Source organism: Pseudorca crassidens, chromosome 19, assembly GCF_039906515.1.
Source record: "Pseudorca crassidens isolate mPseCra1 chromosome 19, mPseCra1.hap1, whole genome shotgun sequence".
Taxonomy (NCBI): Eukaryota; Metazoa; Chordata; class Mammalia; order Artiodactyla; family Delphinidae; genus Pseudorca; species Pseudorca crassidens.
The window spans coordinates 41,553,927-41,569,498 of record NC_090314.1 but is presented as its reverse complement, the minus strand read 5'-3'; the positions used below and the strand labels follow the sequence as shown (position 1 = coordinate 41,569,498).

Below are 15,572 nucleotides of genomic sequence, written 5' to 3'. Positions count from 1 at the left end.
TCAGGCCCTTCTGGGTGCCCTCGCGCCCCTCCCCTCCCCCCAGGACTTTTTTTTTTAAAAAAAAAAGAAACAAAACCCCAATCGGCAACTCCGTGCTCCTTGCAGCCTTTAGTTTTCGATCAAACGAATATCTAGATATTTTCCAAGGCGCCTCTCAGCAAAAGGAAGAGGGAGAGGCGGCTGGGTGTGAAGGGGGGGTCATAAAAGTCCTTTTAGAAAAATTCAATGGTAAAAAGAGAGAGAAACAGCTGTAAAGAAAAATGCTGGGAGACCAAGCAGATGGGGCCCCGGATATTTAATGATGGGCAATTCCGTTTACAACCTGAGAAAAAGATCAAAGGCGTTTCATTTCCGAATGAAGGGCAATGAGGAACCATAAAACATGCAGCCAGATGATATTCCGGCCCCTCCCAACCTCCCATACCTCCTGGGGCCAGAAAAGGGGGATAATAAGTAAAGTGTGAGGAGGAACCCCATTTCCCCCACCTCCCTAGCTCTGGGCAGGCTCTCTCAGTTTAAACTTGCTCATTCAGCCACCTGCTAGGCTTGCTGGCAGTGGAACCAAAATGGGGATCTGGGAAACCTGGGGGATCTGGAATTTCTGAAGGGACTTCCTGAGGCTGCCAGTAACCACTGAATTTACTAAGCTGGGAGACTGAGGATGGAGCTGAAGGGAACTGCGTCCTAGACTGTGAAAGCTGAGGGCCTTCACAGGGTGAGGAGAAGGGTTCACAGAAGCCTCTTCTGCACCCAGACTCCCCATTCATCTCTCTAGGTCTGAAGAATACTTGCATCCCTAGTGAACAAATCAGAATAATATCAATTTCTTTAACAAGTACATCAACAAAACAAAAAGCAACCCTCTAACCACCATGCTCTAAAGGTCTCTGCCCATCCCTAGTCCTGGGACCCTTGCAGGTGGATAGGAGGAGAGTTTCCACCTACCAGCAACTAAGCCCAGAGACCCTCTGATTTTCTATCCCAAATCTAGATTACCAAGGTTGGCTTCTGGGCCCGATTTCTAACTTTCTAACACCAACACTCTCCCAGCCAGGCTGGACTCACCTATATTTGAAAAATCACACACACACACACACACACACACACACACACACTAATATTGTAGTTATCTTTGCCAGGAGAGGGTCCAATAAGTAATCTCAGAACCCCATTTAGGCACCCAGGGAGACTGGCACCTGACCCTGGATCCACAGACAAAATGTGTGGATAGGACCCCCAACAGCCCCCCAGCGTCAAGCAGGGGCTTTTCCAAGTCTTGTCAAGGGCCACTTTAGTGAGGGGCTCCACGACCCCTTCCAGCTGGCCAGGCCCCTCCCCCACCCCATACCTCCTGTCCTTCTCAACTCGCCTCCCTGAAACCCGTCCAACTCGAACGCTTTTCGGAATTTGGGGAGGGCCAATGCGCTGGCCACCGGGGCCTCTCTGCTGCTCTACACTTTCTCAAGAGATGCGGTCCAGGTGCCCCAAGCACCCCAAAAGAGAGGGATGGGAAGCAGAGCCCGCGGGGCTGTGTGTGGCTGATTCTGGGGACAGAGCGCTGGGCGCTGAGAGCCGCCACCTGCCCATCCCACCGAGGCGCCGCACCCCCCACCCCAGCCAGTCCCACCGCGATGGGTGGAGGACTCGGTTTATCTGCGACTTCCAAGACGGGGTTCAGAGCAGGAAGCTGCCTCTCCCTCCACCCCCGAAGAGCACTAACATTGATACGCATAATAATAAGAACCAAGGCTCCACCCGCGTTCAGAGCCACCTCTCCGGCGCTCCCGGTGGCTCGCTGGCCCGCCGGCCGCCTTTTCCCTGCAGCTACAGGTTGCTGGAGTGACCTCTCGCTGCTCAGCCCCTCCGCGGTCCCGGGCGTGCCCAGCCCGCGCCGCATCGGCTACTTTTTGTCGGCGGGGAGGGAGGGACTGAGCGAGGGAGAGAGACCCTGAGGCCAGGAGGCCCGCACCGCCAGCGGCGCGGAGGAGCGCGGGCGGGAGTACTCACCGGGCCGCTCCCCGCGCCCTCCAGGCCGCCAACCCGCCCGCGGGCCCGCGCGGCCCCCGACGAGCTCGCTCTCGTCCACTATTGTGTGTTCGGAAAACCGAACCGCGGCGGCGGGCAGAGGAGCTCCGGGCCCCCTTGGCGGCCGGAACAAGACTTTTTTTTTTTTTTTTGGTGTGTTTTTGTTTTTGAAGCGCAAGTTTTCGTATTAATCTCATACTTTGGCAGTCTTTGTTAAACAGCTAGGCGCGTCACCAGGCTCTCGAACATTTTAATAATTTTTAGACGCCGTGACCTGCGGTTCACCCCTCTCGGGCCTCCCCCACGAGCAGGCAGTTACTATAATACGCTCGCGCAGTTCGCTCGGTCATATTGAATTTTGCGCAGGTCATTACTTGGGAGAAAAATGACAGAGCAAGGAATTTGATTCAGCTCATCCTCTCCAGCTCTTTTTGCCAGAAACTTCTCTCCCCTTCCCCCCACCCCCACCCCCAAAAAGTCCCATTCGGATAGAACTCAGCCCGGCCCCGCCTCTTCTTTGATATTCCATCATTCCTATATTTTTTGTCAGCTCTCGTTCGGGGGCCAAGAGGGAAAGGGTAGAACTCCGCGGGGGTTCCCTTTGCGGCCTGTGATGGAGGCTGGCACCTGGAGAAGTGGAAATGTGGGGATCTGGGTCCCAGAGAGCAGGCCTCAGCCAGAGCCCCCTTCCCTCCTTCCTCCCCTATAAATGGCTGTACTGACAACGACTGTATTCCCACCCAACTGCACACTGCATCTGCTTTGTTCTACCCCTCAATGCCAGAGAGACCCCCATTTCTGCCAAAACTTTAGAGGCTCCAGGGCCCCAGGAATGACCCCTCTACCTCCTGGTGCTGAGATTTGGTTCACAGGCCAGCATGTTTGGGGAAGATAGAATTCTGAGAGAAGGGCTGGACTGCACTGGTCAAAGCTGGGGCACTGGCTTTCAAAGGCTTTAGTTGTCCTTTAAAAATCAAACAGTATCCTCCCCATCTGCATTTTTATTTAAAACTACTTTTCATCTGTACAGTAACTCCTTTGCCTGCCCCCAGCACCACCACAAGGAGGTTGAGGAGGAAATCAGAGAGGTGTTAAAAATACTCAAGAGATTTTCTTTGGTTTGTCCCTCCAGGATCAGAAATAGGTGATGGGCCAGCAACACATTTCCCCCTTTCTCCAGCCTCCAAGGCACCAGCAGAAGTAGATCAGGTGACTGCCTTCCACCCAGTTCAAGTCTAGGGGGAGTGTCTGCAAGGGGGTATCTCCCTAGTGCGGGGAGGCCGGAAGAGAGCATCCCAAGGTACCCAGCTTGGCCTGGGATGGCAGAAGACTCCTCTTTCTCATTCTGAGGCCCCTCCAGCCCAGGACCTTGGGCTGCTCCAGTCTATTCCACAAAACTATCAACTTGCTAACATACTGTCCTGTAATGGAGGGAAAAGAGACTGAGGAGGAACAGAAAGAGATAGATTCTCCAGTTCAGGTTTTGACCTCTACCTCCTCCAGACCCTAGGAATTCCCTATGGCCTGACTCCCCAGAAAAACTTGCCTGAAGGCCAAGCAGAAATGAGGACCCACACCCAATTGGTTTAATTTTTTAAAAATATTGGGGTCAAATTGATTTGAAATTTGACATTAAACTGTGGTCTCTTCTGGCCATATTTCAAAATGCATCTTTATAAAAACTCCCAGGTCCTCTTTTTTTCTGGCAGACAAACACCCAGAGAGTACCTCCTACATTAAATGCTTAGAAGAGAATATGATGACATCTCATAAGGCAACAAACCGTCACGTAAAGACCCCAAATAAGCATATGCCCTGGTGTTATAATTAGTCTCTCTAAGCATTTTACTTATGAGCTAAGCTTAATGCACGGATTCAAGGTTCATTTAAGGTTGCCAGTTAAAAAGATCTCTGTGAGTCCATCCAGTATTTTTCCTTCTCATTTCCCCTCCCTCCTTGAAATAGGAAGAGAGGGATTCTGGAAGAACATACAAGTGTAGGTTTGGGAGAGAGTGAGAGAATTAACAAGCTAACCTTCTTTCAATATCCAAGTGCTTAAACCCAAGCAATTGGGAAAGAGGGATGGGAGTTTTTAAACTCCGTCCAGTCCTGGCCCATGGTTACTGGACTCCAACTGCCTGGACCCCGTCTGGGGGTAATCCCTGAAAAAAACAGGCCTGCCTGGAGGGAGGAGGAGCTGGGGGATCCAGCTGTTTGGCCCCTTTAGGGGAAGCCTAGTGGGGCTGATGTGGGTTGGAGTCAGGTCTTCACCTTGGAAGACTTCTTTGGCCCCACCAAACGTCCTGCAAGGACGTGTGGGTAATTGGATTTTTAAAATGTGTGCGGCTGGGTAGGTTTTAATTAAATTTTATATGGTGACTCAAAGGTTGTCTTTGGGAGAGAAAATTGCGCAGAGGATTGGCCATGCCCAGAGCGCTTTCTTTTGTGCAGCTCCCCACCCCACCAGAGCCAGTCTGGGGAGAAGGGTTTCTTCCTCCCTCAGTTTCTCCTTCCCCAGATCTGCCTCTCCCCTCTCCAGTTCCGCTCCCGCACTCCCCGAGCCCACAAGTCTTCCTTACCTCGAGCATCCCTTGCTCGCTTTCTTCTCTCTTCACACACACACACTGCCTCCTCCCCTCTTCCACCCCGCCCCAGCCGCTAGACGCCGCTGCGGCCGGCTCACGCACGCTGTAAACTTTTGACCCTCCAACTTCGCGACCCCTCGGGCAATAACACTGGCCTCACGGCCCAGGGTCTCATTCTGCTGCGCCGGCTGCAGAAACCCAAACGCAAAACGTCTTCCCTGCCCTTCCTCCCCCGCCCCCACTAAGGGCCTTAGGCCTGGAGAAGAGGAGTCAGTCTTTCGATTGTTCAATAACTCCTCCTCGGGAAAAGATGCTGACTCCACTTCCGGCTTTTTGCACCACTTCCCGTATTTTCACCGTTCTCTCATGTTTAGATGCCTGGAAGAGCTTTTGACGACCCACCCCTCTCGATTCTTGTCCCCCAGAATGGGGCCGCAGTTGCCGTTGACAGGAGTGGGGACATATGGGAAGCCGTAGAATGGGCTGAACTGGAGAAGGGTGTTTCTGGGGTGAAAAGTGGAGAGAGCTTGGAGCAAGTGTTCCTTGGGAGAGGAGGGGGCCATAGGCCCCCAAAAGGCTGGAGAGAGAGCTCAGCGTCCAGGCTTTGCGAGGCCCAGCGGGCCCGGGGCCACCTTGCGCGGCCGCTCGCTGGCGCCTTGGAGGCTCCAGCCTGGCTGTGAACTTGGTCTAAGGCGGACTCTACTGGCAGCTCGGGGACGTTACAGCCTCAGCCTCTGCCTCTCGGCCAACGCAGCGGCCGCGCGGCGACCTGCGCTGTTTCGGTTTCCTTTGCTCCCAAATATCGCTTCCCAAGCCCCCACTTCTCATAGAGAAGGATTTTGTTCCTCCTTTCCTTGGGGCCCTTGGGGGTCGGAAAACAGAAAAGAGAGAGAGAGACACACAGAGAGAAAAAGAGACTGGAACAAGCAGAAGCTCCGATATACAGGGACTATGCTCCATCGTGTCTCCAAGCCCCAAAGAGGAGATGTTCCCACATGCAGGGACTTTCCCCCTTCCGCTCCCCTAAACGCTTCTTTTCAGGCTGAATCCCCTCCTCTCCACCTGGCCCTCCTGGGTCATGTCTTGGCTAGGCAAGCGGTGTTCGGGCCTGCGAAGTACCTTTCCTCTCTAGACACATTCGTCCCTACCCCACTGGGCTCCGAGGTCACGGATCGCCGCAGCCAAAGTCAGCCGCCGCGCTCAGAGGCTGCACCGAGGCCGCAGCTCTGGGGGCTCAGCCCGAATCCACTCGGAGAGAAAGACCAGAGCGTGGCTGTGCAGCTAGGGAGGAAAAGCTAGAAGATGCGAAGACGAGATTTAGGGAGAGAAAAGACAGGACAGAGGACGCCTAAATCATAGAGAAAGGAGAAAGAAGGGGGAGAAAAAGGGATTAAAAGTTATAAAGGTGCTGATATTCGGGGTCCGACAGGTCCAGAACTGCCCGAAGTCCAATCCTCTCCAGTCTCCTAAATACCCCACTTCCTCTTGGAGCCCGAAATCTGGGTCTCAATCAATTCGCCAAAAGGAGGGGAAATCGGTCTAAACCTGTGGGCCTGCCCCCAGCCCGGCCGGGAGCGATGGAGGTGGCGGCGGTGCGGCCAGCGGCACGTAATGTATGCGGCAGCGGCTCGGAGCCCCAAGTAGGCCGGCGCTCCGGCCCTGTCTGCTGACCTCTGCGTGATCCCGGACTCTATGAATTATTGATGAGATATGAGCGTTGATTTCCCCTTTCAGGATGCAAACTCCATTATATTGTTAAAATGGCGATTTAATCGTTGAGAATAGCTTTTGGTGTGGGTTTTTTCCCCAAACTCATTTGCGCCTCCTTCCTTTTCATTTAACTCTCTTAATTAAATCCTTTAACAGATTTTAATCACTTTTTGGAGGGAGGGGTAGGAGGAAGGGGAAAGACATCACTACTATCACCAACAAACACTAAAAACAAGCCAAAAAACCATAAAAAGCTTCTACCTTGGGGAAGTTGAAAGGAAGGTGGGGAGGGGGTGTTAGCCCCTCTAGAAAGGTCGTGCTGGGAACAACCACCAGAGGATACATCCATCCGAGTGCTGGGGCAAACTAACTCTGACAAGGAAGTGTTGGGCCTGGGAGGTGTCTAATTCCACCCTGGAGGAGACTTGTGTGTGGAGTCCGACTGTGGAGAGTAAGTCAGGCTTACCCTTCTTGCTGAGAAGTCGAGGGACATGGAGCTTGGGGAAGACACGTGTTTCTTGAGGGGAGCGATTCTCCAATCTGAAACCCGGGGCACGGCTTACCGAGAAATGTCCATTCTCTTTAGGGCCCCCATTTCTCCCCTCCCCCACCCCAAGCAGCTCGGTTTCCAGGCGGTGTCTGGGTTAATTAATATGGATGTGTAACAGCGCTGCAGCAATCGATAAATCCCGCTGTGGGCAGATCCCAGCCTCGAAATCCGATTACTCTGAGAAACTCCAAAAAATGGAAACAGTGACCAGTGGGCTCTCCGCTAAAAGAGGGGAAAGGTTCTTGCTAAGCTCCATTCTCCTTGGTTGGCCGGGTTGGTCCCCAAGCTGGGAAACCCATGCAGGCAAGCGCCTTCTCTGCTCTGTCCCGAAAGGGACTGAGTCTGGGGGACTGTGCTGAACGGTTCACTTCTCCCTTGCTCTGAATCCTTGGCTTCCACCTCAGTATCCAAACCCCAAGGATAAAGGAACCAGCCCAAGAGAGGAGCTTCCACGTGGATCCTGCCCCCATACCCTGCCCCCCCAAACCCCAGAGAATACTTCTCACAGCCAGGGAAGAGTTAAGTGTCCCTGTTGCAGTTACCGAGAGGAAGCCAATGAAATATGGGCGCTTGGAACTCCAGGCCCGGCTGGCTTTCCTGTTTACATTTCTTTATACTTCCTCCTACCCCGAAGCCTCGGAGAAACAAAACAAAAAACCAAACCCAAAAAATAACCAAATAAAACAAAACAAAATTAAATTGTCCATTGAGTAGTGGTCAAGCTGGCCTCAGAGGGAAAAGGGAAATGTAGCCTTACCCTCCCGCTGCTGACCTCCTCTGCCCTGCCCAGGTGGAGGGTGCCGATGGATAGCATGAGGATTTGACTAGTGGGTTCTGGCCTGCAGCTCAGAGAGTTGGGGCCTGGACCCAGCTGGGGAGGGGAACCAGATGGGAGAGGAGAGAGAGAAACAGCTTTCCCTGAGAACGTCTTGAGGAAGACTGGAGAGGAGGACACAGGTCTGGGGCAGAGAGAGTTCCTTTGCACCAGAAACCATTGGAAAACTCTCATCCTCTCCCCCAACACGTCCTTGCTGGGGTTCAGGGGAGACAGTTGCCCAGAAAACCTGAAGTGGGGAAGAGGAAAGCCCAGCTAGGGTGGGGTCTTCTCCAGGTAGGATCTGCTCAGAGCCGGAGGAGACCCTTCAAGCGTTCTGGCTGTTGCAGCAGAAGTGGGCACCCCCGCCAGAGCTGCTCTTCACCACTCCGGAAAATCTCTCTAGATATGCTCAGCAGATGTCCCTGGGCCGCTGGCCCCAGATATTCTATATCAGAGTTTGCAGGACTGATGCGGGAGGGGGCCAGAAAATCTTTAGTGGCAGTCCCGGTGGTCTGGGGTTTCTGAGAGAGGGTGGCTGGCGGCATCAGAGTGAGACCAGGGGCACAATAGGAGTGGGGTTTCCCAGGAGACCCCAGGTCAGATTCTGTGCCCACTGCACTCTTCCTTTGCATCTCATTCAACTCATTTGCCTTGTCCAGAGTGGAAGCCTGTGGAAGTTATGCCTCCAAAATTTATTGGTATTTTAAATGGTGCTCGACATCCTTTGGGAACTGACCAGAGTCTCCTTTCCATGGGATACAAATGCCCCATCGTTTCGGGGGAGATGTGTCTTCACAGTAAGGTGAGGACCCCAAGCCCTCTGTCCTCTTTGCACTCAAAGCCTGTGAAAGGTCTCCCGTAAATCAGGCCTGGGCAGGGAATGCAGAGCTCAGGGAATAGAGAGCAGCTGCAGGAGAGAGAGGAAATTAGGAGAGAGTGCAGATGTTCTTTAATGTGAAATGGGGAGAATCTTGTCACCCTCTCCTTGTCCCAAAGATCAGAAACCCCTTAAGATGCCACAGGACCAATTCCAGGGACAATGGGAACTGACGAGCTAAATCCAGAGAGGGTGGGCTGGCAAAAGCAGGAGTGACAGGGTGGTTGACCCCCCCATGGGTCTTAAAATTGGGAGGTCAGTTTGGTGAGGAAGAGACCTCCAGTTTTTAGAAGGAGGGTGACTTATCCTTAGAAAATAACGGGCCCCAGGGAGTCAAATAATAAAATCCTTCTGGTTTGTGGTGCCACAAAACAAAGGGGCCTCTAGGCTCTGGTAGGGAGAGAAGAAGGAGGAAGGAGAGGAGAGGAGAGGAAACGAGCACCTTTCCAATTTTCTCTCCCAGCTCCTAAGTCCCTTTTTATTCTCCTGACAGTTGGGGCTGTGTGTTCTTCAGCAAGTTTTATTTTTGGAGGGATTTCCAGGGATCTACTTAAACACCTACATCCTCCAGATAAAAAAAGAAGCTCTCCCCTCCCCCCCACTCATGGCCAGGAATTTGAGGGAAATTCACCCTCTGTCTGCTCCCTGCTTGGACCTCAGGACCCTACATAGAGCCAAGCCAGAAGGTTGGCCTGGGACCAAAAGGCTGAAGTTGGATGCAAAAGTGCCATGCTCCCCATCCCTGATAGCCCCAATGAGACCATAGAGAAGCAGGGGTACCCCCTTTCACGGGGTTCAAAGATCTAAAAGCCAGAGAGTGTCCCAGTGCAAGGCAGCCCACAGCAGCTGCGTTAGCCTTTCCCCGGACTTTTTCTCAGCTCAGATGTATGCAGATAAAAGTGCCCGGCGGCTCGCTCCCACACACCCCTGACAAATGAATGTCATAAAGTTCCTTTCCTGGGGGTGGGGAGATGTCTGTCTGAAGATACCCAGTAGTGAAGTGGCCCCCCACACACACATACGGGGCCCTCCCTTCAGCAGTAAACACCCCTCCTTCTTGCCCCCTAAATTTCCAAGGGCACTGAAGGAACCCACGCAAGCTTTTTCCCCACAAAGACTCAGACACTCCGGCAAATAAAACCAGGCACCCCGGACTGCAAAGGCCTTATTGAACGGAACTGAGTGCCCCTCTTCAGACACCCAGCTGGTCAGAACTTGGTGCAAAATCAGGCTAAATTTCCCCTACTTATCATCCCACAGTCCTGCCGGAGGCAAGGTTTCCTTCCCCCAGTTCCAAGCCCCACAGTTGCGAGGGGAAAAGCAAAAACTGGAAGCGACTTACTGTGGGAGAGCTGGGCCTGGGCTGCTGCCACACCACCGCCTTCTGGGCTGGGAGAGCGCTCACCTACCTCTGCCCCCTTCCCCACCACTGCGAGCAGTTAAAGTGTCACTTAACATTCTGGAGAATGTGAAATATACCGCGCGGTGTCAACTCCCCAAAACCATAAAACTAACTTTATGGACCTCACGTGACTTTCTCGAGCCAGTGAGGGGTATCTGTCTGACTTCTCCGCGATTTTTACGATCTAACTTCAAGATAAAACCCCTATCCATTTGACATCTAAATGTCATAGCGACTTTTGGGATAGTTTGCTATGGGCAAAGGGGGACAAAGTCAAGGGGGAAGGGGGAAGGAAGGCCCAGTAGAGCCACCAAGACCCTCAGCTGCCTCCTCACCAGCTCCCCTCCCCCCACAAGTCCTGTAAGAAGTTGGGCCAAGCTGGAAGGGATTGACCGGGTAAGTGTCCAGACTTGACTTGTGCTCAGGGTGGAGGCTGACTTGGATGGAGGAGGACTGGCCCCTGGCCCTGAGCCAGTCCAGTTGATGGGGGAACCAAGGGTCTTCCAGGAGGGACCCCAGCTCCTACTCAAGAGGGCAGGTCAGTTGGGCCCCTGGAGAGAGGAAGCCCTTGATAAGTGTAGAGAAGACTGAGGGTGAGAGGAAACCTTTGAAATTGAGCTGATTTTTTTTTGTTTTTTTTGGCCTTAGTGGGTGGCAGAGCTGAATTGGGATTTGGACCAGGGGACAGTGGCGCTGGGCAGGCCTGTTTCACCGCCAAAAGGCCAGGAGCCTCCTGCTCAGGACTTAGGCCCAGATTACTTTCCGCTAAGAGGTTTCCAGAGACTTTTTGGCCAGCTGGTGGAAGGCCAGGGTGGAGTCCAGCTCAGCAAAGGCTTGCTTTTCGCCCCAGCCTTGCCCCTTGCCCCTTGCCCCAGGCTCATGTGGGGTTCCTGGGTCTCTCAGTCCCCCAGGCATGAAAGCCTGTCCCCTGGCCCAAGTACCGCTGACCAAGCAGAGACATAGGTGGTTGAGAGGGGCTGCTGGTGAGCGTCCTGCTTTCCCTTCCCTACACCCCAGATCTATCAAGAATGGTCTAGGGTGTGCCCGGTGATGGGACAGGCAGGCCCCAGAGAAAAGACAAGTGGAAGGGCAGTGGAGGAGGGGAAACATTTATTTGACTTCAAGGAAAGCTACAAACAAATACCAAAAGCGAATCACTGAGACAGGCCCGCCCGGCAAAGACAGATTTCACATGTAGCACAGCATCCACTCGCTCACTACAAATGGTCTTGGAAGTGAAATGGGTAGGGAGGAGAGGATAGGTCTGACCCAGACTATCCCCATATTTACAAGCTCTGGGCCCTCTATGCCAGACCCATGAATTCACAGAGAAATACACACGACATTTTACACTGAGGGTTATTTTTGTTTCCGGATGCTCCAGGACCAGGCCTTGTGGGGCCTACCCAGGCGGCAGGAACTTAAATCTCAGTATTTACCGGCCCTCTTCTCAACATCACCCTTTGGTCCTCCCCGGCCCCCTCCCACCCCAGGACCAAGTCTTGGGAGACTTGGGCCTGGGAGTGGGGAGGGAGGAGGAAGAGGAAGGTGGAATGAGACACAGTCATGGACTCTGGTCTCCGAGGCCAGCTCAGCTGGGCCCGGTGCTGCGGCACTATCCGACCTCAACTGCTGCCCCTTTTAGAGAAGTTTCTAGCTGAAACTCAAAATACAGCGATCATCCTTTTATAAATAAGTTAGAAGAACACAGATGGGGAGGGGAAAGTTCACATTAAACATGCGAGTTTCTTTTTGTCCTGGGGGAAGGAGTGCAACCACAGACACGAACGTTCAGAAACACTGGCGGATTTGGGGTGAGCAGAGGGGAGTGGGGAGCATGGTGGGAAAATAATAATTATCATTATTATTACAATAATAACAAGATTAACCAGTCCAAGAGAGAGGGAGCCACAGGAAGACTTAAGACCAAACGAAAAATCGTAGCACAAGGCCCGGGCGAGGCAGGCTCGTGGGAACCGGTCCCCAGCGGGCAGCGGCAGCGCGGGGAGGCTTGGAGGGGCCAGGGCTGGGAGCAGCACGGGCTCTTGGGCCGCCCGGGGCTCCTCCCGGCGGGCTCAGGGCTGGAAGGCGCTGCCGGCTGTAGCCAGGCTCATACTTTTCAGTTTGTTGTCTTTCTTCCACTTCATGCGCCGGTTCTGGAACCAGATCTTGATCTGGCGCTCGGACAGGCAGAGCGCGTGGGCGATCTCGATGCGCCGCCGCCGCGTCAGGTAGCGGTTGAAGTGGAACTCCTTCTCCAGCTCTAGGGTCTGGTAGCGGGTATAAGCGGTCCGGGCCCTTTTCCCGTCCGGCCCGGTCATATCTGGAGCAGACAGAGCAGCGAGGCAACGTTATTCCGGTTAAGGGAGGGGGCCCTGGGTGGGAGGGGGGCGTGGAGCAGGACCCAGGCGTCCCTGGCACCCAGCTCACCGCAGCTCCAATTCTCCCCACTCCAGATGCCCGCATCCGAGCTCGCTTTCTGCACCCCTTTCTCCTGCAGCCCCCACTTCTGCTGGCAGCGAGTGCGCCCGGCTTTGTCTCTTGCTCCCTCCCTGTGCCTCACCCTTCGCTGGGCTCAGGCGGTCGCTCACCCCGGGAGGGAGGAGAACGGTTGCACTTTTGCCCTGGAAGGCTCGTTTTACTGCTCGCCCCTCCTCTGCTAGAAACAGTCTCAAAATTTCGGGGGCAAAGCAGGATCCTTCCCCACGTTACATAAACCTCATCCTTCATCCTAAAGCTAGTTCAAGCTGGGCAAATAAAACCTAAGGCGAATCTGGGAACAAATTATTAAAAATACTCCTCCCCAAACCCCCAGCTAAAGACCTTCTTTGGCTCTGTCCCCCCGAGCTGAGCTGTGAGGACCCTCTTAGAGACTTCTTCCCCTCTGGAGGAAAGAAATCTATATTTGAGGAAAAGCCAAGTTCTCCTCGCCGCCGCCCCCCCCCCCTCAAACGCGGAGAAGGAAAGCCGAGAAGACAAAAAGGGGAGCGAGAGCGAGAATTACCATGGCTGATGTGAAGCTTCCTCATCCAGGGGAATATCTGCGGAGTCTGCCCCTCGGGCGCGGCTGTGGAGGTGGCCATGGGCTCTGGCTGCGCCCGAGCTAGGCTTGGGCTGCTTAGCTGGCTCGCCGCTTCCTCGGGCTCCGAGGACACGCTGGCCTCGTCTATTTCGGTGAAATTGGCGCTGGAGCTGGCCGGGGTCGCCTGGTCGGAGGGGGACGAAGCAGAGGGCTTGGCGCCGTGGCTGTCGCCGTTGGTGCAGGGCAGGGACTCGGGCGAGGACAGGGAGCAGCTCGACGCCGCTTGCCTGAAGCGGGGCTCCTGGGAGGGCGCAGGGAAGGCGCGCGAGCTCTCGCCCACCGCCCCAAAGTGGCTGGAGGAGGCCGAGGAGCGGTTGACGCTGAGGTCCATCCCATTGTAATTGTAGCCGTAAGAGCCGGTGTGCATGGCAGCGGGATCCCTGTAAGAGCCGCTCAGAGAGCTGCCACTGCCATAATTTAGCAACTGATAGTCCGGGCCATTTGGATAACGCCCCGAGAAGGAGTTTACAAAGTACGAGCTCATTTGGGTGATTTTGGAGGGCTTGATTTGTGGATCGTGGTCGTTATAACCCTGTGCTTCACGATTTATGATGTATTAATGAATTATAGCGATGCACTGTACTTCGTTTTGCTATGTATGCGGCCAAATATGGGGGGGGTGGAAGGGGGATGGGGGGGCGTTAGGGAATCACGTGCTTTTGTTGACCAGTCGTAAATTCTCGCTGATGACCTCAAGAGGTAATTCATGCTCTATGGTTACAAATAATGACGATCCGAGAATCGTTAGGGCCGATTCAATGCGAGCCTCCGAGAGAGGGGGAAAAAGGAGAAGGGGGAGAAACAGGGAGAAGGTTGGCGGCGGCCTCTGAGCAGAGCGCGCCACCTCCCGGCGAACGGCGGGAGCGCGGGCCGCAGACAGCCATGGCGGCGACAGCTGCCTCCCTGCCGGCTCCGTGCAACCGCGGGGCTCGAAAGAAACCCGGCCTAGACTCACCCACAGGGTTGAATCTTTTAGAGGAGAAACCCGGTCGAGCCTTTACCCACTTTCTCGGGAGTGGAGTTCGTCTGTCCATCGGTCCTTCTCCCTGTCGTTTTTATTATTATTATTATAACAACTCTGGATAAGATGACCCAAGATTGAGTTGCTCTTCCCTTACTCGGGCTTTGCAAGTCTCCGAGTTGGGGACGGAAATGGGGGAGAGGTTGGAAGATGTGTGTGAAAAACAATGATTGCAAAGGGTTTCCCCTGTGAGCTCAGCCTGGCCTGCTTCCTGACCGGGATGCAGTGGCCCGTCCACAGCATCCAAGCTGAGCCGGTGAGGCTAAGCTGAGGGTTCGAAGGAGAAGCCTTCGCTTCTCCTTGTTCCCTTGGAAGTTTGAAATCCTCTTTCTGACCTCTTCCTCATCCTTAGCCCAGGATGGAAGAAGGGCAGAGCAAGACAGAGACCCCAAAGGAAGAGGCCGGCTGGGGCTAAGTGGCCTAGTTGCGAGAAAAACGGTGGAGACGACCGTGTCGGGGCTGGGGTTTGGGTGTAAACATGGTCCTGAGAGTTTGGGACCAAGGCAGAATCCTTTCGCCTTCTCACCAGATGCCCGCTACTGCCTTGGGATGCCCCACTTGAGACCCCTTGCTGGCGTCTGGGTAGTTTCAGAATTTGCCCAGCGGCCCACTCCTTCCCCGGAAAAGGGTTCCGAGGACCCGCGGCCCCTTGCTGAGCGCGCTGGGCGGCCAAAGACCGCCACAGCTGGGCCCCTTCTGCCAGGCGGCTATTTTCTTTAAAAATAAAAGAGGGAGAGAGAGGGAGGAGGAAGAAAGGAAAACAGTCTCCGCAGCTTGCCGCCTGGGTGAGGGTGAGGGTGAGGGTGAGGGTGAGGGTGGGGGTGGGGAGAGAATGGGTCGGTTTTTGTTGATGGGATGAGACCGAACTGCCCCATCACCTGGCCTCCTGCCCTCAGGTCTCCAAAGAGCAGGGGGAAAGTCTTGCCCTTCGCCCGGCGCCTGCCGGCGGCTTCACATTCCCCTACTTGTCGCTGAGCTACTACTTGAGGCAGGAAGGGGTGCCGGGAGTCTTCAGCTGAGGGCAAAGAGATAGATATCCGGTGGCCCCAATTTAGGCCAGGAGCCGAGGGCCAAGGCCGGCGGAGACCAGGCCATGCGGGCAGGCCAAAGACCACGGGCCTTGGCGATCCTGTGGAGAGAACAGCGCTGCTGAGGCACTGAGACCCGCCTGGCTCAGTCTCTGCAAGAGCTCCCGGCTGGAGGGCCTTGGTGGCGTCCCTCGTGCCACGGACAAACGAGGAAATGCTAGAGACTAAGAGGGAAACGGCCCTTCTCCGTCCCCCAATTCCGCACCAGGAGAGGCCGTTGTGAGCCTCAACACCGGCGAGGTGAAGCGCTGGAGCTTGGGCCGAACCGCTGCAGCCTTTATCGCAACTGTAACTTCCGAGCCCTCTGGGGCCGACCAGGGCTCCTGCCTTTGCTGCGGAGTTTCCGGCACGGGGACGCAGGGGTGGCGGTGGGGGTAGGGGAGTGGCAGGGGAGGAGCAGAGGTGACCCAGCAGC

The 15,572-nt window shown here is 54.7% G+C and overlaps 1 protein-coding gene across 1 annotated transcript; it reads right to left on the bottom strand.

The window, feature by feature from the left end:
- Window positions 1-11,073: 11,073 nt before the first annotated feature.
- HOXB5 (homeobox B5) lies at window positions 11,074-13,532 on the bottom strand. Its single transcript, XM_067714315.1, has 2 exons — window positions 12,971-13,532; window positions 11,074-12,289 (listed from the first exon to the last, which is right to left on the bottom strand). Exons 1-2 carry the CDS (start codon window positions 13,530-13,532, stop codon window positions 12,042-12,044), a joined length of 810 nt encoding a protein of 269 aa, XP_067570416.1. The 3' UTR covers window positions 11,074-12,041.
- Between the last annotated feature and the right edge of the window lie 2,040 nt (window positions 13,533-15,572).